General features: G+C 42.3%; 2 protein-coding genes across 2 annotated transcripts in view; both read left to right on the top strand.

The window, feature by feature from the left end:
- Nucleotides 1-8,336: 8,336 nt before the first annotated feature.
- Nucleotides 8,337-9,554, top strand: LOC146767908 (uncharacterized). Its single transcript, XM_085575241.1, has one exon. The coding sequence runs from the start codon at nt 8,451-8,453 to the stop codon at nt 9,468-9,470; it is 1,020 nt and encodes a 339-aa protein (XP_085431367.1). The 5' UTR covers nt 8,337-8,450; the 3' UTR covers nt 9,471-9,554.
- Nucleotides 9,504-25,899, top strand: part of IGF2R (insulin like growth factor 2 receptor) — a 54,375-nt gene continuing 37,979 nt past the window's right edge. Inside the window, exons 1-5 of the mRNA XM_021540643.4 lie at nt 9,504-9,673; nt 17,256-17,389; nt 22,673-22,797; nt 24,490-24,588; nt 24,993-25,119. Of these exons, the coding sequence (XP_021396318.2) occupies nt 9,582-9,673; nt 17,256-17,389; nt 22,673-22,797; nt 24,490-24,588; nt 24,993-25,119 (577 nt within the window). The 5' untranslated portion in view covers nt 9,504-9,581. The remainder of the gene's footprint in view (nt 9,674-17,255; nt 17,390-22,672; nt 22,798-24,489; nt 24,589-24,992; nt 25,120-25,899) is intronic.

Raw genomic sequence — 25,899 nt, 5'->3', positions numbered from 1 at the left:
GGGTCCTCCAAAAACCCTAGATAGATTGTTTGGCTCCACATGCACCTCAGAGAGACTCCTTCTCAAGTCCTCCCACTGTGCCAGTCTCAGTGAGAGCATGATCCACACACTGGGTTTTATGAACAGACATTGCAGTGATGGCACTGGCCAGCAGAAGATACTCTCAGATGGCACCAGGTCAAGGGAAAGCAGAAAGTCAGAGTGAGCTTGTGTGTAGCTCACACCATACAATGCTGCCTGCCATTTGTGTGCCTGTTGCTTCTCTTCCCAACTCCATGCAGAAATAATTCATTAAAATTCACTATACAGGGTTTCTGGCAATCCATCCAATGGAAAGCTAGTTTGCTTTCTATTTGGTTGCCCAGGCACTTGTGTGATATCCATACGGAATTATTTTCTTTTCCAGGTGACTCACACAACTAGCCTAAAAGATGAGGCATCAGGATCCACATTCAAACAAAAGTATTATCGGTGCAAAACTTTGAATTCAAAGAAGAGGTGCTGAGATATCCTGCATGGTTCTAATACTTCTTCCTTGCATATAACATTCCATTTTTAATTATATGATTGCAACCTATTTTTTTCCTCCAAACTGGACTGTTGCCTCATTAAATACACAAGACTAGACCTGCTGCTGGTTTAGTTAAGTATTTCTTGAGTCCTTGCTTCAGTTGTTTCAGAAACATGAAGGGTAGGAAAGGGGAGGGAGTGGCTGTGGCTGTATCCATCTGGCCCCAAATCCTGTCTCCAGCAGCGTTCACAAGCAGATGCCAACAGAGGAGAAGGAACAGAGCAAACATGTATCATGCTTCTTTCTCATCCTCTCCAAGCCTTCAACAGTTATCAGCTCAGAAACACTGAGGTCTAGAAGTCTTTACACTTGGTAACTTTCAATGGATTTCTCTTCCACAAAGACATCTGACCTCCATGGAAGCCGTACAAGCTTTCTACATCTTCAACACCTTCACAGAAGTATTCCTGGTTATTCTGAAGGATTGTCTTCAGGAATAGGAGAATGAAATTCTTACCTTGGATTCCATCATTCTAACACCACCAAGCAAGATGCAATACAAAGCAACTAATTTTTTTCTTTTAGAGAGCACTTTTTTTTTCCGTCTGGACACAGAGCATCTCTGGAATTGAAGTAACTTTTAATTATTTATTTTTCCTGTTAAGAATTTGCTTTAGAAAAAATACGGCTCTTGAAAATTGGACATTGTAGCAAATAGATAGCAATTTTAATGATAAAAGTTAACAGATTTATGAGGTAAAGAATAAATTAAAATATTTATAGAATCAGTATTTTTAGGTATAGTCTACAAAGAGATGTAAAACTTAACAGCTACGTGCAGAAGATGGAGTGAACACTTTGGTGTCACTGTTGTATCTTAGAACAAAAACCCCATTTGCTTAAATGCATTAGAGGAGGGTGTTTGATATTTTATGTTGTCTTTGGTCTATCTGGATTTATTTTTTAACTCAAAGAGTGACATCTGTGTTTCAGATATAATTTTTTATATTATTTATAGGAAAAAAGTTCTCTTTGTTACAAGTCAAGTGTTTCAGATGAACACATATGTTAAGCTCAATGACTATACTCAGATGCTACGGCAAAATGTAATTATTTTGTGAAAATAAATATATCATACCAATAATTTTTGTTTTGGCTAATTTTGATTTTTTTTTTCTTTCCCTGGGCTTGGCCTGGAATCGACCTGCCCTTAGCCAGGGCACAGGCTGAGCCTGTCAGACCAGTGTCTGAACAGTAAACAATGTCTCTATTGCTAGCCTCAGCCTGGCTGAGGTCCTTTGTAAATATAGCTCTGCTCAATAATTATATTCTTAATATTATCATCACTCTTCTGGTTCATTTATCTGTTAGCATATATAGCATTTCAGGACAACACTGGCCTCCACTTCTTAGCAGCATTCAGTGTGGAGAAACTTTTCTCTGTACTTTTCTGTGTCTGGACTTGATGTCAACTCCCAAAGCGTCATTCAGCCACTGCATGCGCCAGCCTGTGGGTTCTCCCTTGTTTCATCCCTGTGGCAGGAGACCTCAAGCCTACAGCACAGCTATTTTAACTCCTTGGGCAGACGTGGTGAGATACGTGCCATGCATCTCTCAGCTTTCTATTCATCCTGAGTACTGTGTACTCCACTCAAACGTCCCTCCAGCTTCATCATTCACATAAGGCTTGTAAAATTCTGCAGAGATTTGATGCCTCTTACCCTGTCTACTCAGAGTCACTGCAGATATCACGTTCTTCTCTTGGCTGTGCTCATGACATCATGTCCCTCCTGTAGCACTGGGATAACAAAACACTGCCCAAAGAAGCTTTTAGCATCACTGCCCATCATCAATCAGTGTCAGTCTTTTCATTATTGCTTTTGTGGAGCAGCAAGAAGGAAAAGACACATAAAATTCCTCCAACTAATTTTATTGAAGGCTTCAAAGACAAATTACTCTTAGCTCATGAGAAAGCTCCAACACTTATTTCAGAGAGCAGGCACTGGGGCTCGAGCACACATTAGGACATTGAGAAGGGAAAGTTAAGGCAAATAATACACAGATAAAACTATTTTCTCTCTTGTGTGGGACAAACCTTCTATCCTATTTTGGATGAGAACACACATGGCATTTCCTAATATTACTTTATTTCAGCTGCTAGAAATTTTCCAATGTGGTGTTTATTCAATTCAGTAAGGGTGACCTGAAATATTTTCTTCCCCACTGTAACATCTATCATATCTCTAAATGTCATGTCAGTACACGAAAAAATGCCAGAAAATTCTTCAAGATAGTTGTCATTCTATGCCTTTCTGATGCATATTTCTTAGCACATTCACTATCATATTTGTACACTTTCTGTTAATTTTACTCTGGCTCTGACTGAAAAAAGAAAAGGAAAATCTGGATTACTGCACTGATTCAGATGGCAATATTACAGATTCAAAACTGTGGAGTATGGAGATCTCCTTGTCATGTGATCCACATGTGCAACAGGTTTTCTTGATCTACTGTGAATCTCTAATTGAACCATTTATTCAATGTAATGGTAATGTTTTGTAATGGTTTACCTGGGCCTTGTGTACACTGACACTTATTTTTCTCTATCCTATCTCCTTCAGCAACTTGCGAATATAAACACCCAGGGCAACATGGTATCTATTATTAAAAATACTAGATTATTACTTTTATTCTAAGTAAGTTAATATGTGCACTTCTTTCTTCTACTTCATATACCTTAAAATGTTTTACAGACAAATGTAATGGAAATAAAATGCATGCCTAGAAGAAGTTTATACTGGCCTAAACCTATTTATGAATATGGCTATAAAAACAAATATATATTCATGGACAGAATATATAAATGAATCATCAGAATATATCAATAAATTCTAGCAAGGCAGGGTGATAGAAGAATCACCTGAATAAAGTATACCACATATTTTAGTCCTCCATAAATATCACCTTATGCAAGAAATTTCTTGCTCAGTTCTTTTCCCCTGAGGCAACTAGGAAGAAAGAAAATGTAGGTTGAGCCTTGATGCTTTAAACAAAAGCAATTTGGTAATTTCTCTGTTGTGTATGAAGTTTGTTAATTTTTAAGTGTGATGTTGAAAATATAATTTTGATTTTGGTGCCATTTTGCTACATAGGAAAAAATAATTTCTTTTTCTTTGTAACTTCCCATTACAAAGAACCAGGAAAAATACAGTAAACCAGAAATTTATCAGCTACCTTGTAACAATCAAGAAGGAACAGATGACAACATGTTTCCTTACATAATACTACTGAATTAAGTGAAATAATTACTGAACTAAAAAAAGAAATTTTGGCTATTGGCTTTTAATAAAAATACAACATGACAAAGCAGTAAGACTTCCAGATGATTCATTTTTTTCACTTCAGCTCCGCATGAGATATTTGCAAGTTTTTGCCATGGTAAAAAAGTGGTCTTTACATATCTTGTACCAGCCTGCACTTCTTCCAGACAAGGATCCACAGCTGTTTCCAGCTTTAGACATCGCTCTAGGTTACTGCTGTGGTTTAGACCCAGCTGGCAACCAAGCCTCCTGAGTGATTTGCTCTGTCTTTCAGGTGAGAACTAGAAGGGTGAAAGTGAGAAAACTGAGATAAAGACAATTTAACAGGGAAAGCAGAAGCCATGCCACAAGCAAAGTAAACAAGGCAGGCAGGTGTTCAGCCATCCCCAGGAAAGCTGGGCTTCATCATGTGCAACAGTGACTTGGGAAGACAAACACTGTCACCTCAAACCTCCCCGCCTTCCTCCTTCTTCCCCCAGCTCTACCTGCCAGGATGGTGCTGTGTGGTGTGGGATATCCCTGTGGTCAGTTGGGGTTGGCTGTCCCAGCTGTGTCCCCTCCCAACACCCAGTGCACCCCCAGCCCTCTCGGTGGTGGTAATGGTGGGGGGAGGGATGAGAGAGGCAGAAAAGACCTTGATGCTGGTTATTGCTGCTCAGCAATAACCAAAACATCTCTATATTATCAACACTAACCTTCTAAGCCACAGCACAAAACTGTGCCCTTTTCAGTGCAAACACCGAGTACAGCACGTAAGGACTTTCCCAACAAAGATTTCATATAAAGTCAAAGTGTTCAGACAAAGCTGATGTTCTTTTACAGTATCATTGAACAGAGTAATCTAGATTAGGAAATATCATTAATTATCTCCCTAACTGCATTGGGAAGCCTAAACCTAAGTCTGCAAAACAAGGTCATCAGGGACTGTTTTCCTCAATTGTTATAAAGCAGGATAACTCATCACAACAAATCAGAAGGTACTTCTTATCGAGAGCTGGCCTATAAAAATGCTAAGGAGAATAGATGTAGAACAGAAAGAAGTAGAAAGCATTAGAAACAAGCAGCAAAAAGAATAAGGAGCATTCAGAAGTAATGGCAATGGGAGTAATATTAGGAAGACAGAAGTATAGAATAGCAAGCAAGAGAACAGGAAAGAAAAGGAAACTACCCAGTGAGTGGCAGATCTGTGCTTTCTGAAAAACTGCACAGCTCCGCAGAAAAGCCTTATGAAGTTTCCATGAACTATAAAAGTAATTACTTCAATATAAGCTTACAGAGAGATAGAAACTGTTCAGACCTCACAGGATAAGGAATTTTCCACAATCAAATGTAAAAACAGCTCTGGATGCTGAAATTTTTTTTGTTTCTATTACTGAAAAAAAATAGAGATCAGATGTGAGTGTTAAAGGGAACTGAGATGGTAACAGTAAAAGTGAGCTGCCTCTAAGCCAGCCTGACCTGCACAGCTGATGGTGGCCACATGAAGCAAGACTGTGAGACAGAAGAACAAAAACTGATGCGATATTTGACATCTGGCAAGATGAAAAGAAGAATCCTGGAGGACCTGTGTATCCATCAATCATTCATTACACTGTGCCTACTGAAACCCATCCATAACATGGAAATTGCAGCACGGCTTTCAGGTGTACTGGGATTTACTCCACATAACTAGCAGCCATTGTGCTGAACTTCTCCTGAGGGAAAGGAAAAGGTAAGATTAAGACAATTACATAATTTCAGAATATTTTAACACTTGGCCATGATACATGGCTAGCTGAGATGCCAGTATGATTAAGCACAGGAGGGAAATACTTTATAAATCATACTCAGAATGGCATACTGTTATGGCTACTTGCAAAACATAGTTTAGGATATAAAAATGACTAACACATAACTCCTGACAATCTCTATTGCATGTAGCTAGCTTTAAGCATGGCAGAAAGCCCATCAATCTTGAGGGAACTGCTGCATCCACCAGATTATAAAGGCTAAGGAAAATATGTAGTAAATGGAAACAGCCATATGATTGGAACTTGTAAGCTTTTACTTCATTTTATTTTGAAGATATTTGCACTTATGTTGTGTATTTCAGTATTTCTGCAGCACCCTTGCTGTGTTGCAGCATCGGTTTATTGTTAGGTTTATGCTTATGTATTAGCGCAGCAGATGAAAGAAGAATTCCTGGTTTGTTCCTTTCCTTTCTAATTGGTATTTTTCTTCCAGGTATTTCAATTTCTTTCCTTCTTGCTAGATAGCTGTTCACAAACTTTCCTCTGTATGCAAAGAAACTGCTCTGAAGTCTTGGGCAAATACAAAGGCCTAAGCATTCATAGCAGTACCAAAAGTGAAGAATGCCACTCTAAACTTCTGCATTCTTTTGTCAGTAAACAACTTTGAGTTATCTCTTACCAGACAACTTACATTAACTGTTTCTGCACTGCCAGGCCCTCACACTGCTATAATTATATGTATTCCTAATGTTACCAAGGTGAGCTGTCACATTGTCTTCAGTGGAGTCACTCAGGTACTTAAATCTACACAAAGAAAATTTCAGGGATAAAGTCCTATTTGCAGAAACCTGGGTAGATAATAAGATTAGCAGCTACAGAATGGCTTCCTGCTCTGCTGTGTGCAGTGAATTTCCTGGCTGATACATTTTTAATTGAAGAAGAGACAGGATTTCCACCAAGTCTTTTCTATTAGCACTGCTCTGTGTAAAGTAAGTGATGCCAGTGCTGCCAGCAAAGTTTAAGAAACATAACCATAGAAATAACAGATCTAGTATTCTTTTTGTCAACTGTCTTTGTCTTTTTGAGCCTTTGAGTTGGTGTCATCAAGCTTCTCTTTAAACTATACAGGCTGGAGTCTTAAAGGCAGACAACAGGGTCATCAGATTTGGAACTTTCAGGAATCCACTGAAGGCTAAAACAAAAGACAAAGAATTGACAGTAATCCATTATGTTGTAGTAGAAAAGTGTAGAGGACAATAGTATTTCCTCAGTCCCTTTTATTAATTCTTTTTTCTGAAGTTCCTCTGCCCCTTCTGGAGCTGGTGGTGCTGTTGTGCAGATATGCAGTGAGCCTGGTAAATCAGGTGACAGGTTCAGCTGCAAACTTGCAGGAAACAACCAGAATAGCATGCCAGCTTTCAGCCAGAGCAGCATCTTCAGCCAGCTGACTGCCCTGCTGCGGAGCTAATGCTACCAGAAAGGTGGGCTGTATCTGAGAGAAAAGAGAGGAGAGGAGGTCAGGGCAGCCTGGAATCACGCTGAACTGCCTGAGAGGCACATCTTCAGTAATGTCCTATCTCATGGATGCTAGGGAATGGAGCAAGAAAAACAATTTCCGTTTTAGGCCTTTTTTTGGGTGGTTTTTTTTTTTTTTGTGCAAATGGTTTTGGAAAGTATTCATAATTAGAGAACAGGATTTCTTCACACAAGACAGCTGTCTGTTTAATAAGTGTAACTTTTAGTTTTCTTTCTCTCTCCCACCTTTATGCCTCTTACTACTCTCAAAGGTGCTTTTCGTCTTAGCTGCACTTTCATAAAAATGTACTGCTAATTAATTCCCCCTTTTGAATCTTTATGTTGAAGTAAAAATTGCTAAATCCTGGACATAATTATGCAAGCTCCAGGCTGGATCACTTTTCTCTGTAGGCCAGAAGGCAGTGGAGGTAGGACAGTGTGTGTTTCACTTCCTGCTGTCAAGGCTGCTGCCTTGTGCAAGCCTCCCCTCCTGCCCTCTGTTTGAAATGAGGGTAATTTCTACACACCAGCCTCCCTGCTGCAGGAGTAATTCTTGCAACCAGACAATTAACCACTATAATTGCCTCCTCAGCCTTCATCCCTAATGGGTTTCATTTCCTGATCTCTCACAAGATTTCACTGTACATTTTGAATAACTTATTTAAAACCCCACTTAATGTTTTCCAAACAGCGTTTCTTTGATTCGACCACCAAGCCACAGAATCAGAGAATGGTTCAGGTCAGAAGGGACCACAGTGGGCCATGTGGTTCTAGCCTCCCTGCTCAAGTTGGGTCATGCCAGAGCACATAGCACAGGATTGTGTCCACATCATTCCAGTGAGGGAATCTCCAGTGACAGAGACTCCACACTCTCTCTGGGCAACCCCCTGCAGTGTGTGGCTTCCCACACAGTAAAGAAGTTCTTCCTTATGTTCAGATGGAACTTCCTGAGCATCAGCTTCTGCCCGTTGCCTCTTGTCCTATTGCTGGGCACCACCAAGGAGAGCCTGGAGGCATCCTCCTGACACTGCCCCTTAAGACACTTATCGGCAGTGACGAGGTCTCTTCTCCAGGTCCAGCTCGCTCAACCTGTCCTTGTTAAGAATTGCTCGGGTCCCTTAATTGCTGCCCTCCGCAGGACACTCCAACCCACCGGGAGTGTGCCCCACGGGCCGAGCCCGCCGCACCTCAGCGGCCGGACAGCAGGCACGGCCGCAGCCCCGGGGACAGGGCTGCCGGTGCGGTGGTGTCCCGGTGTGTCAGGGTCCCTGTGTGTCCTGGTGTGTCGGTGTCCCGGTGTGTCAGGGTCCCTGTGTTGGTCTCGGTGTGTCTGTGTCCCGGTGTCCCTGTGTGTCATGGTGTGTCTGTGTCCCAATGTGTCCGGTCTTGGTGTGTCGTTGTCCTGGTGTGTTGGGGTGCCGGTGTCCCTCTGTCCCCGTGTGTCAGTGTCCCTGTGTCCCTCTGTCCCTGTGTGTCTGTGTCCCAGTGTCCCTGTGTGTCTGTGTCCCGGTGTCCCTCTGTCCTAGCGTCCCTGTGTCCCGGTGTGTCTGTGTTCCGGCGTCCCTGTGTCCCGGTGTGTCTGTGTCCGGGTGTGTCGGTGTCCCTGTGTCCCTCTGTCCCTGTGTGTCTGTATCCCTCTGTCCCTGTGTCCCTCTGTCCCCGTGTCCCGGTGTCCCTGTGTCCCTCTGTCCCTGTGTGTCTGTATCCCTCTGTCCCTGTGTCCCTCTGTCCCTGTGTCCCGGTGTCCCTGTGTCCCGGTGTGTCGGTGTCCCTGTGTCCCGGTGTCCCTCTGTCCCTGTGTCCCGGTGTGTCGGTGTCCCTGTGTCCCTCTGTCCCAGTGTCCCTGTGTGTCTGTGTCCCTCTGTCCCAGTGTCCCTGTGTGTCTGTGTCCCTCTGTCCCTGTGTCCCGGTGTGTCGGTGTCCCTGTGTCCCTCTGTCCCTGTGTCCCTGTGTGTCTGTGTCCCTCTGTCCCTGTGTCCCGGTGTGTCGGTGTCCCTGTGTCCCTCTGTCCCTGTGCCCCTGTGTGTCTGTGTCCCTCTGTCCGTGTGTCCGTGTGTCCCTGTGTCCCTCTGTCCCTGTGTGTCTGTGTCCCTCTGTCCCTGTGTCCCGGTGTGTCGGTGTCCCTGTGTCCCTCTGTCCCTGTGTGTCTGTGTCCCTCTGTCCCTGTGTCCCGGTGTGTCGGTGTCCCTGTGTCCCGGTGTGTCTGTGTCCCTCTGTCCCTGTGTCCCTGTGTCCCTCTGTCCCTGTGTCCCGGTGTGTCTATGTCCCTCTGTCCCTGTGTCCCTGTGTCCCTGTGTCCCTGTGTCCCTCTGTCCCTGTGTCCCTCTGTCCCTGTGTGTCTGTGTCCCCCTGTCCCGCCGCCCCAGCGTCACGGCGCGGGCGCGCACCACGTGACGGCCGCGCGCGCGCCCGGCGGCGGTCAGGTGACGCGGCGGGGGCGCGCGGCGGTCACATGAGGGCCGGCGCCGCCGCCTGACGTGCCGGGCAGCCCGGCCCACGGCGCCCATGGCCGCGCTGCTGCTCCGCGCCCTCCTGGCGCTGCTCCCGCCCGCCGCCGCCGCCGCCGCGCTCCCCGCCTCCTACCAGGACCTGTGCAGGTGGGCGGCCGCTGGGCCGCGATGGGGCGGCTGCAGAAGGGGGGAGCGGGGGGTGTGTTGATGGCCGTGCCGCTCCTGCCCTCCGTGGGAGCGCAGCAGCGGGGCCCGGCCGCCCGGGCGGTCGGCCGCTCGTCCCGGGAAGGGCCGGGCCGGGGAGCTCCGGGGCAGCGGCGGCCGTGTCCCCGGGCTGCGGCCGCCGCTGGCCCACGGCGAAGGCGCAGCGGGGCTGGGAGCCTGGCGGGTGCCCTGCGAGATCCCTCTGCGTGGGTCCCCGCAGACACGGGCAAGGACGAGGGGACCTGCGCCATGCAGGGCGCCTGTGGTCCGTCTAGTCTGAAAAACACAAAGTGTTGTTCCTTTGGAAGGGGTGTCATTTGAGAGTTGGCTTCTTGCTAAGGATATCGCCGTGTGCCATTCGGTTACTTACGGATGAGTTAAGAAAGCTTTGGGGAACTTAGCACGTGGAGATGTCACCACTATTTCATGTCTTGACATTTTTTTACTCCAGTTTCAGCCGTGAATTTAATATAGCACCAATATCTTGCCAGTCTTAATTTCTTAATTACTCAGACAGAATATGCAGGTACATACAAGGACACATTATTTCAGTCAGTGTCGCTGTGAAGGCACTGGTGTAGCAGGGTGGGTGTAGCACTAAGGGCAGAGGTTGGATCACTCGAGGCAATGGGCTGTCCACCTTGCAGAATCTAGGATATGGTATTGTTAAATGGTGGAAAAAGGGGGACAAAAGGGTTGGCTTGTAAGAATACTCCATGAGGGTGGCAAAAACTGGTTTTGTGGTTTCGTCAGATGACCACCCTAATTGCAGAATTGAGACAGAAATGAGAAACTATCATGTAGCTTTTAGAGGGAGTTTAGCTACTTTGATGAATGATTTTTGTTGGTGGTGTTTTTTTTTTTTTTTTTTTTTCTTTTTTTCTTGGCTTTGTTGTGTGTCTGTGACTAGAGGAATATTTGAGAGTGCTATGCAGTCTCATTTTGGATGCAAATTACTTAAGCTGGTTTAATTTTGTTACTGGCAAATGGAAATAATTTGCATGTAGATAGCACAATCAGCAGGTTTCTTTTTAAGATGAAGATGGACTGCTTCAAAAATGTGTATTTGTTGTTGTGCCATGGTGGGGAAAAAACTACTTTGAAGGATTTATATCCAGTAATCCATAATGGGTAAAAGCAAAAATAAGAACTTGTGCTCTGATAGGTGGGAAGTCCCCATGGAGTTCAGCGGTGAAGTGTCTTCTTGGGTACAGCTGCCAAAAAACTTTACCAAGTTAGGAATGATATAGGCAATGCAAACACACTACTGGTGGATATTTCGGCCAAAAGTTGCAGTGTTGGTGTGCAGGACAAGTCCCTGATCTACCTGTTTTTGTACTGGCTTAAAGCAAGGTTTTTATTTGTTTTACACCTGTTAAGAAAACAGTGTCTGGGTTTTGTGTGCTGTAATAGAGCTGGTGAAACTGCAGCAGCTGTTGCGTCTGGTGTGTGAATGTCAGAAAGTGGGCAAAGAAAGAAATTGCTGGGGATTAGAAGAGACACTGGCTCTCCTTTAAGTAAGAGTAGGAAAGCTGTTTTGCAGGGAGGAGGAAAGGTGTCAGAACTGTTTTGCGCAATAACTGTGGCATGAGGCTACTTAAGCTTGAGTTGGAGGTTTTCATTGTTTTTTGTAGCCTTGCTGCTGCTATGCTTGGATGGTCTCGGGAAGGAAGACAAGCTTTCATTCTCTGAAACTTTGTCTAATGGCACGGCTTCAGTCACTGATTTTGTTATGCTTTCTCCTTTGTTCTTGTGTGCTCTGACAGCTGACTGTGGCTGTCATGTGACTTGCAGTTGGAATTCTTTTTTTATCTTCTGTGTAGAGGTTTCTCCAGGATTGCTGCAGTATGAATACCTGAGAAAGAGTACAGGGAACTGGGTGGATACAGGAAGTTACCGGCCAGTTTGGTCTGTCCCAGTTTTTCTTCTTCCCCTTATATCTTTCATGTTACAATGCAGGAAAAATTCTGGAATTAGAGTTAATTTTGTGACATGTTATTTAAGTCCATCCACTTAGAAAGAAATCTTGACAGTTTGGGTTCACCTACATAACCCTGCAAGAGTTGCTGTGTAATTTTCAATTTTTTTTTTTTTAATGCAGAATATGTTTTGCGTGTGGCAGTAGAACAACAAATACAAATTGCCTTCTCTGTGGGCTGTTTTGCCTGAAAATCTATACTGGATGAGAGGTGATTTAATGACTGCGGATGTTTTTGCCCCCTTACAAGGATAGGAGCTGGTGCATAACTTCAGTGATTTTTAGACTTATGGATGTAAGGGAATCTCAAACTTCTGTACAACACAAGATTGCTATTACACAGACTTCAAATTTTGGGGTTGTAAATCAATTCTATTTTATGTTAAATGTGTAGTTTTTAATAACAAAACTTTTACAATTGACTGTGCCTAAACTTCTGTTCATTCAAAAGACTGTATTTTTAGCCTTTGTTGTGAAACCACAACTGTGTTCATCTGTGCTGCTTGAAACTCTTGAAACTCCAAGCTTGGCCTTGGTGAAGAAGCACATGCTGAGTACAGAGAGGTGACCTTTGGGTGCATTCATTCAGCTCTATTAAGTGCTTTGACATATTTAAGTGGGAGATGTCATAAATAAGATATTACTAGACTTACATACTGATGTGAATGGTTGTGTTATGTGCCTGGGAAGCTGTCATTGTAACGTCTGAATGTGATTACTCAGCACATGAGCCATCTCCTATAGTCTTATGTACTTAAACTTCAGATTGCTACCCCTTTTCTTAAGCATTCTGTGAAATGGTGTAGTAGATGTGGTTTAGAGTGCAGCAGGAAAGACCAAATTTCTTCTGGCTGTGAAAAGCAGAAGAGCTTGTTGTGTAGCTGTAAGGCCGTCATGCATTATGCACAGGCAAGAAAACTTGTCTGAAGATACACAGTGTGCTTGGTAGCTGGAAGAGGGGATGGGTGAGCTAGAGCAGAATTATGCATGGGTAGGGATGCATTAAAAAGCTCTTGAGGCGTAGCGATGGCTGTACTTTGTGCCATTCAAGCTCTCATTTTCTGTAAGGAGAGCTTGCTTTGACACAGATTTTTTTACTGTACACATTGGAGTGAAAAGGGTAGTCACATCTAATAGTGAGTTATGTGGCAAGTGAGCTGCAAGCTTCAAATTAACAGTGGCCATTCTGGAAATTGTTCCTGATCTTGTCTGCTCGAGATTGTGCTGGTTGAAACTGCTTCTAAAGAGCTTTGGATACTCGTTTAATCTCTGCAGTATTGTGATAGCTCAGAAGCATCTGGGCACAAAATCGTGTGGATGCATAATCACATGTGGATGTGCTTTCCAGCTCTGTGGTCATAGTTTGCCTTGTCTCTCTGCCAGGTCGTCTGTGTGATACCCCCTCAGCAAAATGAACTATTTCGGTGCGTTCCCCTGAGAGGAAACACATGATTCTTTGCGACTGTGCTTTACAGCCATTTGGAGCAGGGTGCACTGTTCTTCCCAGCAGTCATCCCTTGGGTAACATTTTGAGAGCCAAGAAGCTTGAACTATTGTTGGAGATTGGTGGCAGTAGTCTCTCTGGTGCTCTGCTGATTTGAAGTGGTTCCCTAGCGCTCAGGCCTCAAAGTGGCTCTGGCATCGGGATGCACTTGCTGTGACAGGAGTTAGCCTTATGCACCTTGCTTGACTTCAGCACCTCAGCTTCTCATCACAAAGTAAACTAGGCTTGCATTTCCCTTTCTCGTGTTATTTTTTTCATATTGCTTCTTTGATTTGTTAAAAAAAGCAGAGCTCTCATTTGATGTTGCAGGTTGCTGAGAAGTAGATTAATTTTCTTTTTCATGTAATTGCTTCAGTGTCTCAAGAACAATGCTAGGTGGCTGAAAAGGCTGACCTGCAGGCAGCGTTATCCCCAGTAACTCATTTGGACCTTGCTTGCACAACTGCCTTAGACAGTGGTCTGAGCTGGCCCTGCCTCCCTCTGTGTCTCCTGCCCTTGGTGCATGGCCAGAAACCACTGTGAGCCAGACGGGGAACTGGCCAGGCTCAGTCCTCCCTCCACGCACATGCACCTGTTGTTTTTGCTCGAGTTAGTTTTGAGAGAGTACAGTCCCTGGGCCCAGCTTGTGTCAGGTGCTTGGGCCAGCAACACTGGCAGGAGACAGGAGAGCCTGCCCTGGGGGGATTGACATGGGTGTATGTTTCATCCCTTAATTGTGGGACAGTTTGAAATTGGGTTTATCAGAAAACAAGCCTCATGTTGTGGTTTCAGCAAAAAATAACTGTTTGACAGTTTTATTCAGGGCAGACAGCATGTTTGAACCCTGACCTTGAACTGTTCCAGAAATAGCTGTTTGAATGGTTTAATCTGTGAGATGGCATCTGTACTGAGCCCCCTGGATCAGAGGATACATCACGCCCCACCCCACAATCATGGCTGTTGCTTTTTAAAGGTGCTGATATAACAGCTCCCTAAACTAGCTCAACTGCATTGAAGCAGGATACCTTAAGCCCTTCAAACAAGATAACTTCGTCTGGCCCTGGCAAAGGCCTGATTACATCAGGCATCACTACTGGTGGAGGTGAGTGCTGAGGAGGCTGGAGGAAACCAGTCCATGTGACTCACATGGTCGGGATGGGCAGTGTGGTTCCCAACAGATTGTTTCCATTATGGATTGTAGTACAGAGGTCAGCTTGTATTTTACTGGAAAATAGAGCACATGCAACTTGAAACTATTCCCAGGTACTGATTTAATGCCTGGAGTTTTACTTGTGTGAGAAATAATTACTGCTTTTACTGTGAAGGTACTGTGCATCTCTGAGAACAGCTGCTTAGGCTACATCTGGGCTGCTGTTACTTGTAATGAATAAATCCCACCTTGCTCCTCCCACACATTAGAAAAAAACAGAATCTCTGTAACATCCATGAAAGTAATACTCTTCTGAAACTGCACTAGATTTTCACTTCTATGTGCCCCTGAAGTTGTGGTTTGGAATATGATTGAACATTGGACTTCATATTTCTTTTGTGCAGATTGTTTTGAAGGATTCCTCCACCTTCCCTGTCATGGGGCCTGTTACAGGGCAGAGGGAAGGTCTGGCTTCAGTGGCTGCTTTGCTTCTGTTCTGTAAGCTGCACATCTTGTTTCTGGCCTGTGGGTGAACTGACTCGAATTCCTATATTTCATAACATGGAATTCCTATATTTCATAACATGGAACTGGGAAAGCAAAACCTTAATCTCTCAGTGATAATTCTGTTGTGTGAAGGACTTAAATTCTTGTTCCATTCACAAATAGATTTTAACTTTCAAGGTCTCTATAAAAACCTACAATACACTGAAGAATGCCCCAGCTTGATCAAAAACGTTGTGCCTTAGTATTATATGTTACCTTTTTGTCATCTTCCAAAACCAGTCAAAGAAAAGAGTACTGGAGCCCTTAAGAAATTTTTGGCTCTCAATTTGAGAAATGCTAACTTTCTGGGTTTCACTGTGCAGAAATTTGGTTTGGATTGAAATGCATTTTCTCCTGGATGTAGAACCAGCTTTGGTTTTAATCTCTTGCTGTTTTCAGAGCCTTTGAAGATGGTCAGGTTCTTCTAACTTATTTTTTTTGTGTGTTGAGAAGCTTTATTCTGTTGCTGAACTTTGGTTATTCTGTACCATAGCTAAATTCTCATCATTTTCCTGCATTGATATTGCCTTTATCCACTTCAGAAATGCAACAGACTAGCTAAGAGAATGAATCAATATGATTGTAAAAGGTCAGATCTGCCTGCTTATGAGGAAAGAATAATGGCAAGTGTTTGTCTAGAATTGAGACACAGTCCTTGAATACATACTTTTATTGATGTTTTGGGTATGACTCAATACCTGGCAAGTTATTTTTGACCCTTATATTAGGATATAAAGTCTCAAATATAATATTATGCTAATATATAAAGATTTTCTTTGTTTTTTCAGTTCACAGGGAATGCTTTTGTATTTGTTCCTAACTTGTTCCAGCCAGCAGTCTGAATTCTGAATTAAACATGGCTGCTATAGTACAAGGAATCAAAGAGCCCCATAGTCAGTAATTAAAATGGAAAAGTATGTGCTATCTTACTACTTGCTCTTGGTTAGATATGGGATGCACTGGGTTCAAGAGGAATTCTCAGAGGATTTAAAATTTAAAATCAAGTAGCTGAACTGTTGTTGCCCCTTTCTCATCCAAGGGCTGTAGTTCAGAGCTGAGCAGGAATGGTTTCTTCTCCTGGGGGAACCTGGCGTGCAATAATGCTGAGTGGTGCAACACATATGACCTAGACATTAAGGCAAACAAACCTGATGGGTGAAGCTTCTTATCAGCTGAGATTTGTGCATTAAGACAAATGCTTCTGTGGGTCAGATAGGTGCACTAAATTTTATGTGAGTTCTAAATAACAGGAATACTTGAGTCACTGTGGTGTCCTCAGTTTTTTTATGTGTTGATGAATGGGTATTAATCCTACTGAAGCTTCCACTTGTAATAGAAAGGCAGCTGGAGAATCTGTTGCATTGCAAAAAACAAGTGTCCAGAAGATGCTGCCAGTGCCAGGAGAGGGATAGCTGAGCCAAGGTGGCAGCAAACCTTTATTGAGTTGTGCTTTTTTTAACAGAGCTTGACCAGAGGGCCCTGATGGTAAGCCAGGCTGTCTGAAGAGCTCCTGGCTCTAAACTAGATGACCTGGGCCTGCCTCAAAACTGAGCAGTGCTGTGTCATGCAGCTGACCACATTTCACTGCAGTCATACAGCCTGCTGTGAGGGAAGGAATCCTTGCCTCTGAACTGTGCTGCATTTGATTTTTTTCCTGCTGTTACTCGGATTTATTCCCAGTTGTATTTATTTAACCTAAGCTTTGTGTTCCTTACCCAGTTTTTAGATATCTGTTTTTCTGATAGGCCTGTAGCTAGGTAGTGTGATCTTTCACTGAGTGTCTTGAGTATAGCTCTGCTTGGTTTCCAGCTGTGACATATATGTAATGCCTAAAGGTGCAGCTGGGCCCTGATAAGCACTATTAGCATCTTTTGGTCTGAATACTGTAAGACTCTCAACCCTAATTTTGACCCTGAAGCTGGGGGACTTTACTGCTCTATTCCACTTAGACATAGCACTTCTGCCACTGTTGTTGGGCAGAACACTAAGGTGAAGTAGTGTCCAGCCTGCCAAAGTCATCTGAGAAATTTATTGGGCTGTCAAGCTAACATATTACAGGTGATGATCCTTAGTCAGGGTGACCTTCATAGAGATTTGAAGGATGGGGTAGGCGAAGAATGGGTAATTGGGTGTTCAAGGCAGGGAAACATGGACTCGATGTTATGTTCCACAAGTGGTTGAATCTGTTCTGCTCTTAGTCTCAACAAAATAGAAATTATTTCTGGCATTTACAAATATAGAACCTGAATAGGAATTTGAGTTAGTGATGTTCTTAGCCTTTAACTTGGTTATTTCAGGGAGTGGTATCTAGATGGGATGCAATTCAGACAACTTGAATACCAACTGACAGATGTTTTTGTCTTTTCAGTTACACTTGGGAAGCAATTGATGCAGACAAAGAAGTACTTTACAAAATAAATTTCTGTTCTGGTGTTGAAGAGTGTGGAAGAACAAGTGCAGTCTGTGCATATGACAAGAAGAAGAATGTCCATCTATCTGTAGGTAAGTAAATAAGTGTCTTGTAGGTAGTTCAGAGGCATGTTAATGGATGGTCTTATAACTATTGCAAAGTTTGATGTGTTAGGAAGGATTTCCCTCCACTGCCCCCTCCCCTTCCCCCCCAGAACCGTGTAAAACTTTGTTTTGTTGCAGATTTACTAGGGAGATTTGGTAAAACATGATCTGATTGTAGATAATGACTTTATGGGACAGTGAAATGTATCTTACGCTTTAGTTAACTGTAACCTAGTGTGAAAGTATGCAAGGCTACCTCTGGTACAGTAACTCCATCTACCTGTGGCAGGGTATGGACTATGCACAACGTTGTAAATACTGAACACAGGACAGAGATTGAGTTACAGCTCTAAATTATACTCAGCCTAGCCTGATGTAATGTCAGGTCTTTGTTCAGAGGCAGGTCTCTTTGTAATGCAGTCTTGAGAGTATTGCTAAGTGGCTGGGGTGTCATCTTCAAGCTGTTCTATGCAGAAAGGAAACTAACTACATGCAGTTCTCTGGTTGTGGTTACACTTGTGAAATCTGGTGTCAGCTTCAGTAGTTCACAGATGCCCTTGGTATTCTGAGGAGAGGCAGACTTGTGCATGCTGATCTAAATATGAAACTGGCATATTCCTGTACATGTACACGTGATTTCATCAGTCAGAAGCACCTTGTGCTCTGAACAGTATTTTTTCTTGAGTTCATGTGATTTATTTTCATGGATGTTTATCACTTTCAAGGTTGCTTTTGTGTTTTGGCTGATGAGACAATAATACATGGGTACTGTTCAAGAGGCTTTCTCATAGTTTACTGTACTTCTAATAGAATAAAATAATAGCATTCTGAAGAGCAGTATATCTTCAGAATGCTTCATAGTATCTGCAGCTCTGAAGTCTGATTTAACATGCTTGCCAATCTTGCCAGCCATTGGCAGACAGCTCTTAAGAGAAGCTATGATTCTTCATTGAATTGCTTGAGCTGCTAGAATGTGGTGAGGAGGAAAGTGCTTTTCATCTGTATGCACCAGCAGCTAGTCAGCTTCCGTTCTCCTCTCACCTCTCTATTAACAGTAGAGATACTTTGGTTTCAGTCTGTGGTTGATGAGTGCTTTTCAACAAACTGTTAATGTTGGGACTCAGGCTTACAGAATCACTGAATGCATGAATAAAGGTATATTCTTGCTCCAGAGTTCTCTAGGATGACTGGTTAGGTTGCCTTTGTATTCAAATGGCAACTGCATGTAGTGTAGCATCTTCTCTGAGGAGTATGGCATGTTAGAGCACTTGATGCTGTTATTCTTGTTGTACATTTTAGGAATGAAACACATTTTTATTTCCTGCTGAGAGGGGTCTCAGCTCATATGCTGTTGAGGCTTCAGTTACCTGTAGATTAGAAAACAAAACAGCATTTGAGTGTCTGTTTTAACATGCTGCTTTGGGTGAGACTGGAATGTGGCAGGTGGAGTGAGATTGAGGAAGTCTGTTCTCCGAAGGGAAGTGTGAGAACTAGAGGCTTGTGTAGGTTTTATTCCACACTTCTTGTGGAAAGTGGAAGGGCGAACAGAACTGGATGATGAGTGAGCAGTATCAAATATTCCTCTGTATGCAAACCTTGAGTTCATGAGTGCCTCTGTGCTTCTGAGTGGAAAAGCATTTAGTAACAGATGTACTGTGGTCTTGCCGAGGCAGTTTGAAATGACTTTCAGAGGTTAAACTGTGAATCTTGTTCAAGTGGGATATGTTTTTAACTACCCTGCAATCAAGTGCAAAAACAAGGTCAACAGTTAATGTTGTCATTGAATTTTGTTTTTTTCTATTGGTCAAATTGTCCAAGTTTTGTTCTTGCTCATGCCTCTAAATGCCTTGAAGCTTCATCACCATCACACTGAGTTTAGATCATGCTAATGGGTTATCAAACTTGTTTGTTAAAAAATTTAAAAAAAACCAGTCCTAGTGAGAAAAGAAGAAATTCTTTGATCCAGGTTTAGGCAGGTGTAGACTTCTGGTTACCTAAACCAGCTAAACCACATACTTGTCTTCAAGCAATCCAGCTGACATGAGGTTACCTGTATGCCAAAGCTGTGAGTCAATGAAGGACATTTATTTGGGGGAAGAAGGACAGTTTGTCAACTGATAAATTTGCTAAGTAGTAAGCTTTCTTCAAATATGGGCTTAATCAGTTCTCTTCTTCATTCTTTCAGAAAAAAAAAAAAATCAATGCAAACAATTGTTTTGTTTCTGAAATATTAGCTGTGCAAGGGATGACAGCTGTAGTACTGTTTGTTGCTCCCAGCTTTGAGGCGTGTCAAGGCCATATGCTCTGTGGCAGTAATCAGCCTGTATCCCAGGCAAGCCTTGTGGCTAATCTTAACTGTGTCAGTGATGTACCAGGGTTTGCATGGAGGCCCCAAAGGCCTCTCCTCTGCACTTTTATTGATTAATCCTAGATGTTTTCAAGGATAGGCAAATATTTAGTTGATGAACATCAGTGAAGACAGAGACTACATGGTAGTTATATTACTTTTCAGCTTACTATGATACCTAGTGACTCATGTACCATGTACTTGGACTGCTCTTAGAAAATGGAGATGTTACTTTAAGTGTGTGTTTAACCTGATGGTGGAATGTGCACTTTGTCCAGCTGCTGTAGGATGAGTGGACATGAAATGATAGCTGCCACCTAAATGCCCTTTCTTCTGGACAACTTATTAGATATCTTCTGTGATTGCCTTTTTCCTGCTAAGTAGCTAAGCAGATGGAGTCAATGAACAGAAGGTGTTGTGGACAGTGCCTTTGGTACTGATTTAGTACAGCTGTGTAATACGAAGTATTTGGTGCTAATTTTCATGAACAGTACTAGCTGATTTGTAGTGTGTTGCTTTGTGGAAGCAGCATATCTCTGAAGTAATGAAGAAACATGAGTGATGATTGTAGCGGGAGCTTGTTGCTACAGTAAAAGTGGTTGCAGCTGTGGAAGGAAGCTGATCATGTGAGGGGCTGATTTCCCTTGCCCTGTGGGAAAGGGTATGATGAGGCATGTGCCACTGAAGAGACTTACTAAAACTTTTAGCAAGTTCCCAAACTAATTGTAAGCATGCGAGGGGGAAGAGAACATATGTGTTGGCCTGTAGTAAACAAAGTAATATTCAAGAAAAAACAAGTTCAGCCAGTATATCTTAACTGAGAAAATTGGAATGAGCTCAGAAGTGCCTTTAATGCAATGTACTATTTAGCACAGAGAGAAGCTAGTGCTTACAGAGTATGAAATCCTCAGATGGTGCTGCCATAAGTTCCCTGCTAACTGGGGGCTTGTAGCTGTATACATTTATAACTGGAGAGGTTTTAAGTCTTGTGCATATTGTTACTGTATACATTTCTTGCCTAGAAAGTTGTGTTGGCTTCCTTCTGCTAATCTGTGGAAGAAAAGAGGACACCTTGACAGTATCTTCTAAGCAATCATGTGATAAGTAATAATCTTGCTCTCAAAGCAGTATGGAGCTCTTAGGTTTAAGACAGCTGCATGGCACTTTGGCTAGCACCAACGCTAGAAGCTGTAGAACCTGAAGATGGCCTTTTGATAACACAGGAAATAAAAAAGGCACAAACCACATGTATCATCTTTCTGCTCAGTTTTTTGACTTCTGTTCTCTAAGCTGCATTAACATGAGTGCAGTGTAGTTTTGCTTGCCTTAAGTGAGGAGGTAACAGGTTGGGCAAAGTTCCTACGAGTGTGTTTTTTAAAAAAACATTTGACCTAGGTGCAAAGCTGCTATCTGCAATGCTTACAGATTTGGCTTGCTTTCTCCCTACTGTAGACGTAAACTAAAATGGAAAAGGGGAAGCTGATCCATGCTCATATTTTACAGCATTTTCTGTAGTTCAAACCAAACTCATTGCAGAATTAAAATCTACTTTTCAAAAAGAAAAAAAAAAACAAAAAACAAAAAATCAAAAAAAAAAACCCAGGCTGGAGTTAGTATGTAAGGTCTAGAGTGGTCTGTGTTTAATATTAACCAAAATGGGCTTGAGCAGGAGCATTTCAGTGACCTGAGCTGGTGCTCATCATGACTTGAAATGTGCTCCACCTTTCCCTTTCACATCAAGTGCTGGGGAGGAGAACAGGGTGTGGTGACAAAGCACTGCCTCTACTCCTCATGCAGCGTGTGAGCTGTGCTAAAGGGGATGGAGGATGTGGAAGACTTGTACTGAGGCAGTGGATCTGTGCCAGATTTGTCTGCAGAGAGTGCCAGTGCATGGGCACCAGTGTGTTCTTCATTAAGTATATTAAAGATTAAGTGGAACCAGCAATGTGCACCTGCAGCTCAGAAAGCCAGCTGTATCAAAAGCAATGGGGCCAGCAGATCGAGGGAGGTGATTCTGCCCCTCCTTTCTGGTGAGACTGCACCTGGACTACTGCATCCAGTTTTGGGGTGCTCAGCTGAGGAAGGACAGGGACCTATTGGAGCAGGTCCAGAGGAGGGTCACAAAAATGTTCACAGAGCTGGAGCACCTCTCCTGTGAAGACAGAGTGAGAGTTGAGGTTGGTTAGCTTGGAGAAGACACCAGAGAGACCTTACTGCAGCATTCCAGTGCTTATAGGAGGCTTATAAGAAAAATAAGGACTTAGGAGGGCCTGTAGTTACAGGACAAGAGGTAATAATTTTAAACCAAAGGAGTGTAGATTCAGACTAGATATAAGGAATAAATTTATTTGATGATGGTGTTGAGGCAGTGGAACAAGTTGTCCAGAGAGGTTGCAGATGCCCCATCCTGAAAATGTTCAAGGTCAGGCTGAACAGGGTTCTGAGCAAGTGATGGAGTTGAAGATGTCCCTGCTTATTGCAGAGGGGGTCCCTTCTAAGCAAAAACTGTTCTATGATAGATTCTCTCTCATCTTGTGCTGATGTTATTATTATAAATGGTATAAAGGCTGAGAAACTGATAAATAGAAACTTGTAGGAGGAAGGAGTGAATTGTGATTGAAACTAGTTGGTAACAGCTTTCCTTGTTCCTAAGGAGTTGACTGGATTGTAGTAGCACCTATTTTTAAAAAGTGTTTGCTAAAGTCCTTTAGGAAAGTACAAGTGTGATTAGGGAGTCAAATACTATCTTAACTTGGATCTGATCTTCCAAATCAAAAATCCACAAAGATCTTCAGTTGTACTGTCTTCCAGTGAACTGGTATGTCTTGTGTGCTCAGTGGTTGAAACTAGATCCTGTCTTTTGAGTTTCTGTGTTGTATTATAACACCCATTTTTCCCCCACCTTCTCATTTTTTAAATCCTAGGTGATTTAGCCTTGCAAAAAGTTTCTGAAAGTCTTCTGGAGCTGAACACTACACGTAACTGCTTGCAGCAAGGCAGTGAACACCAAATTCAAAGTAATATTAACTTCCTCTGTGGGAAAACACTGGTAAGTCTAAATAATGTGCTGTTATATTCAATGGAAATGACAAGTAGTTCTGACTTGCTTTTTAAAGAGATTTGCTGTACTTTTGGATGTACTGATTATTGAGCTTAAAGAAGAGCCAGTTACATTTTACTGTTAAGTTAAAGTGATAATTTATTGTGGCTTTCAAAATTCAGTCCTTGTAGAAAATTGTTGCAGGTCTGCAGCTTAGCTCTGGTTATAGGGTCTTCTTTGTCTTTAATGTTTTTATATGGTTGGCACTGTAGTATTTTATTAGCTTAATATGGAGGAATGAGTCAACAGTGTGCAGAGTACCATAACAGTGAGAGCTGTTGTTTAATTGTTGGCTGTGCCTTAGCTGGGAATCTGGCAAGACTGTTTAATAGAACAGTATTGAAGAAAATGACTGACCTCTGTCATGGGGCAGCCTAGTTAACAGCAATAAGACTTAGGCTTGGTCCTATTTATACATTATACATTTCTACTTATACATTTATACTTGTATATTGTTGAACTATCAGTGCTTATACAGCCATCTGTGCTTCTGAGGAACTAGTTGTTTGGGAGAATGTGTTTCAAGTGTGATTGGAGATCCCTGAAAAGTTTCTAGTGGCCTGTGTGCATGCAGTTCACTTCAAAGTGCTTTTGGAGTTACACCCTCCACACACTTAACAGATACAGGAACTCAGTGCAGACTGTGATCAGCTCACGTATTTGTGTATGTGGGAGAGGTATTTATTGGTGCTGCTCTTGGCACTGACAATGCTATTCCACACCCCCATCTTGGAAAATCCAGCCAACTCAAACAAAGTGCCAGTGCAGCAGAGACTTAAATGCTTCTTGTTCTTTTTTAGCAGATGACTCTTGAAACTAAATTAAAAATTATTGCTCAACTTCAGCTGTAACACCAGATCATACTGATCATCAGGCTTCTTCTGGTTAGCTCAGTTCTAATACCTGTTCATCTCGTGACATAGTAAAAGGATTTTGTAATAGTGTCTGGAACAACTTGTTTTCTCCCCTTTTATGGCAGGGTTAAATGAGAGAGGTAATCAGTTTGTGTGCTAAACTGCTGAGGTGGTGGAGGGCAAAATGAAAAATTGTTGTTTTCACTGAGAGATGTTCAGTTGAACATCCAGTCCTGAACCATGGTAGAATCCCCATCCTGAAACATACACAAATGTATATAAACGTGAGCCTATAAAAATAGGCAGTGCAGGTCAGGGATATTCTTTCTGTGTAGCAGAAGAGACTGCTAATCAGTTGTTTCTGTAGATTAAAAGGGAACTGATAAACCATGCATTGCCTCACCATGTTAACCTATTTATACGCATTTCTATTGGTGTCTTCCTTTTTAGTAAGCAGATATCACTGGTGCTTCTGTCATTATCAGTTGGCATAGTGAGCACTTCTAAAACATGGAATACAGTTACTGCATATTAGGACTGGATATGTTGATTGTTGGTGCACATGCAAACTATGGATTTGGCATCCTGCGTCTTCCCAAGTTGCCCAACAAAGCTGTTATATAACAATCTTGTTGTTAACAAGTGCCATTAACAAACTGTATGCCCTTGTTCTTTGATGTGCTGTATTCTGTTTTTCTTAATCTCTTGAATAAACTTCATAGTATCTACAGATGTAAAATAAAATCAGTGTGTTTTTTAAAGCACTATTTTTTCTTACTTAAAATAGGGTACCCCTGAATTTGTAACAGCAACAGAGTGTGTGCACTATTTTGAATGGAGGACCTTTGTGGCTTGCAAGAAAGACTTGTTTAAACCTGTGAAAGAGGTAATCTATGTACTATTCATGCAAAAGCTACTCTTCACATACATGACAATTTTGCTCTAATTACCTGCTCCCCTCCCCAAATTAAGCTGAACAACCTCCAGAAACCTATGTTTTTCACAGGTTTGTAAAGCATAAATGTTGGAATTTGGTGGAATTGAGAATTTTCAAGAACTCTTGAACCTTTTCTGTTCATTGGGTGGTAGTTTATAGTAAAGCTTTTTTAAAAGCCGGAGTAAATGAGTCTAACTTTGGATGCCTCATTTTAATCAGCATGTCTAGCTTTGAACTTCCAGAAGTAAAAAACTTTAACACATCCTAACTGGGCTTCATATATGCCTGTTCATCACTTCCCCCTACTTAGGTAGCATGGTTTGAATGTATTTTTTTTGTTGTTGTTGTTCTAGGTCCCTTGCTATGTGTTTGAAGGTCTCAAGAAACATGACTTGAATCCTCTCATCCAAGTTTCAGGACATTACTTGGTGGATGATTCTGATGATGATTCCTTGTTCATAAATGTCTGCAGGGACATAGGTTTGAATGGTTGTTTGTCACCTGTCAGTGTGTAAATTTCTTTTAACATGGTTCTTCTCCAAAGTTGTCCTATGTCCAAAGATCAGTATTTCAAGACTTAGATAATTATTTCAAACTCCCTACTCTCCAAGTATTGATGTGTTCAGAGATCCCTTCTGGATGTGCAAGTGCTGTTAGTACAGTTTAAGTAAATTCTTCTAAGTGGGAGAGGGCAGCTTGTCTTGTATCTGTGTTTGCTGACAAATAGGATCAATATTGTTCACAGGGCTTCATAAGCTCCAAATTTATTCCTTTGGACTCCAGGTTGTTACCCAGTTCCTGATGAATGTCCTGAGGTGCATCTAAGCAATTTTTAGGTGCTTGCCTAAGTACTGGTGCATAGCTAGCACTTCCCTCTCAGTTGAGAGCTATATGTATAAGGAATTAAACCAGCAAAAACACATATTTGAAACTTGCTGAAAAGGTTAGTTTAGCTGTATACTCCCACTGCAGTTTTTACTTAACAGTTAAATATGTGTTTTGTGCCCCTGTTAAGGGTTTAATGCTTCTAGTTTTAGTAAGAGGTCTGTTCTTTTAAACATCTCACTAGTATGAAACTTTTTGCTAACAGCTTTGAATTAGATGGTTAATAAGAAACAAATAAGGGGATAAAACCTTCCCTGTAAGGAAGAGTTACTGCTGACTTGGTTGTGGGAAAAAAAAAAATACTTGTCACACTTTTGGAAGTTTTCAAAGCCCTGTGTATCCAGCAGCAGTACTAGCAATTAGCTGCAGCTATTT

Source organism: Lonchura striata, chromosome 3 (assembly GCF_050655825.1).
Source record: "Lonchura striata isolate lonStrDom1 chromosome 3, ASM5065582v1, whole genome shotgun sequence".
Lineage (NCBI taxonomy): Eukaryota > Metazoa > Chordata > Aves > Passeriformes > Estrildidae > Lonchura > Lonchura striata.
The sequence above is the reverse complement of the archived record's forward strand: the minus strand, read 5'-3'. Positions and strand labels throughout refer to the sequence as shown.

Coding starts and splice junctions, on each gene's coding strand:
- LOC146767908 (XM_085575241.1), top strand. CDS start 8,451: ATGTGTCCGGTCTTGGTGTGTCGTTGTCCTGGTGTGTTGGGGTGCCGG.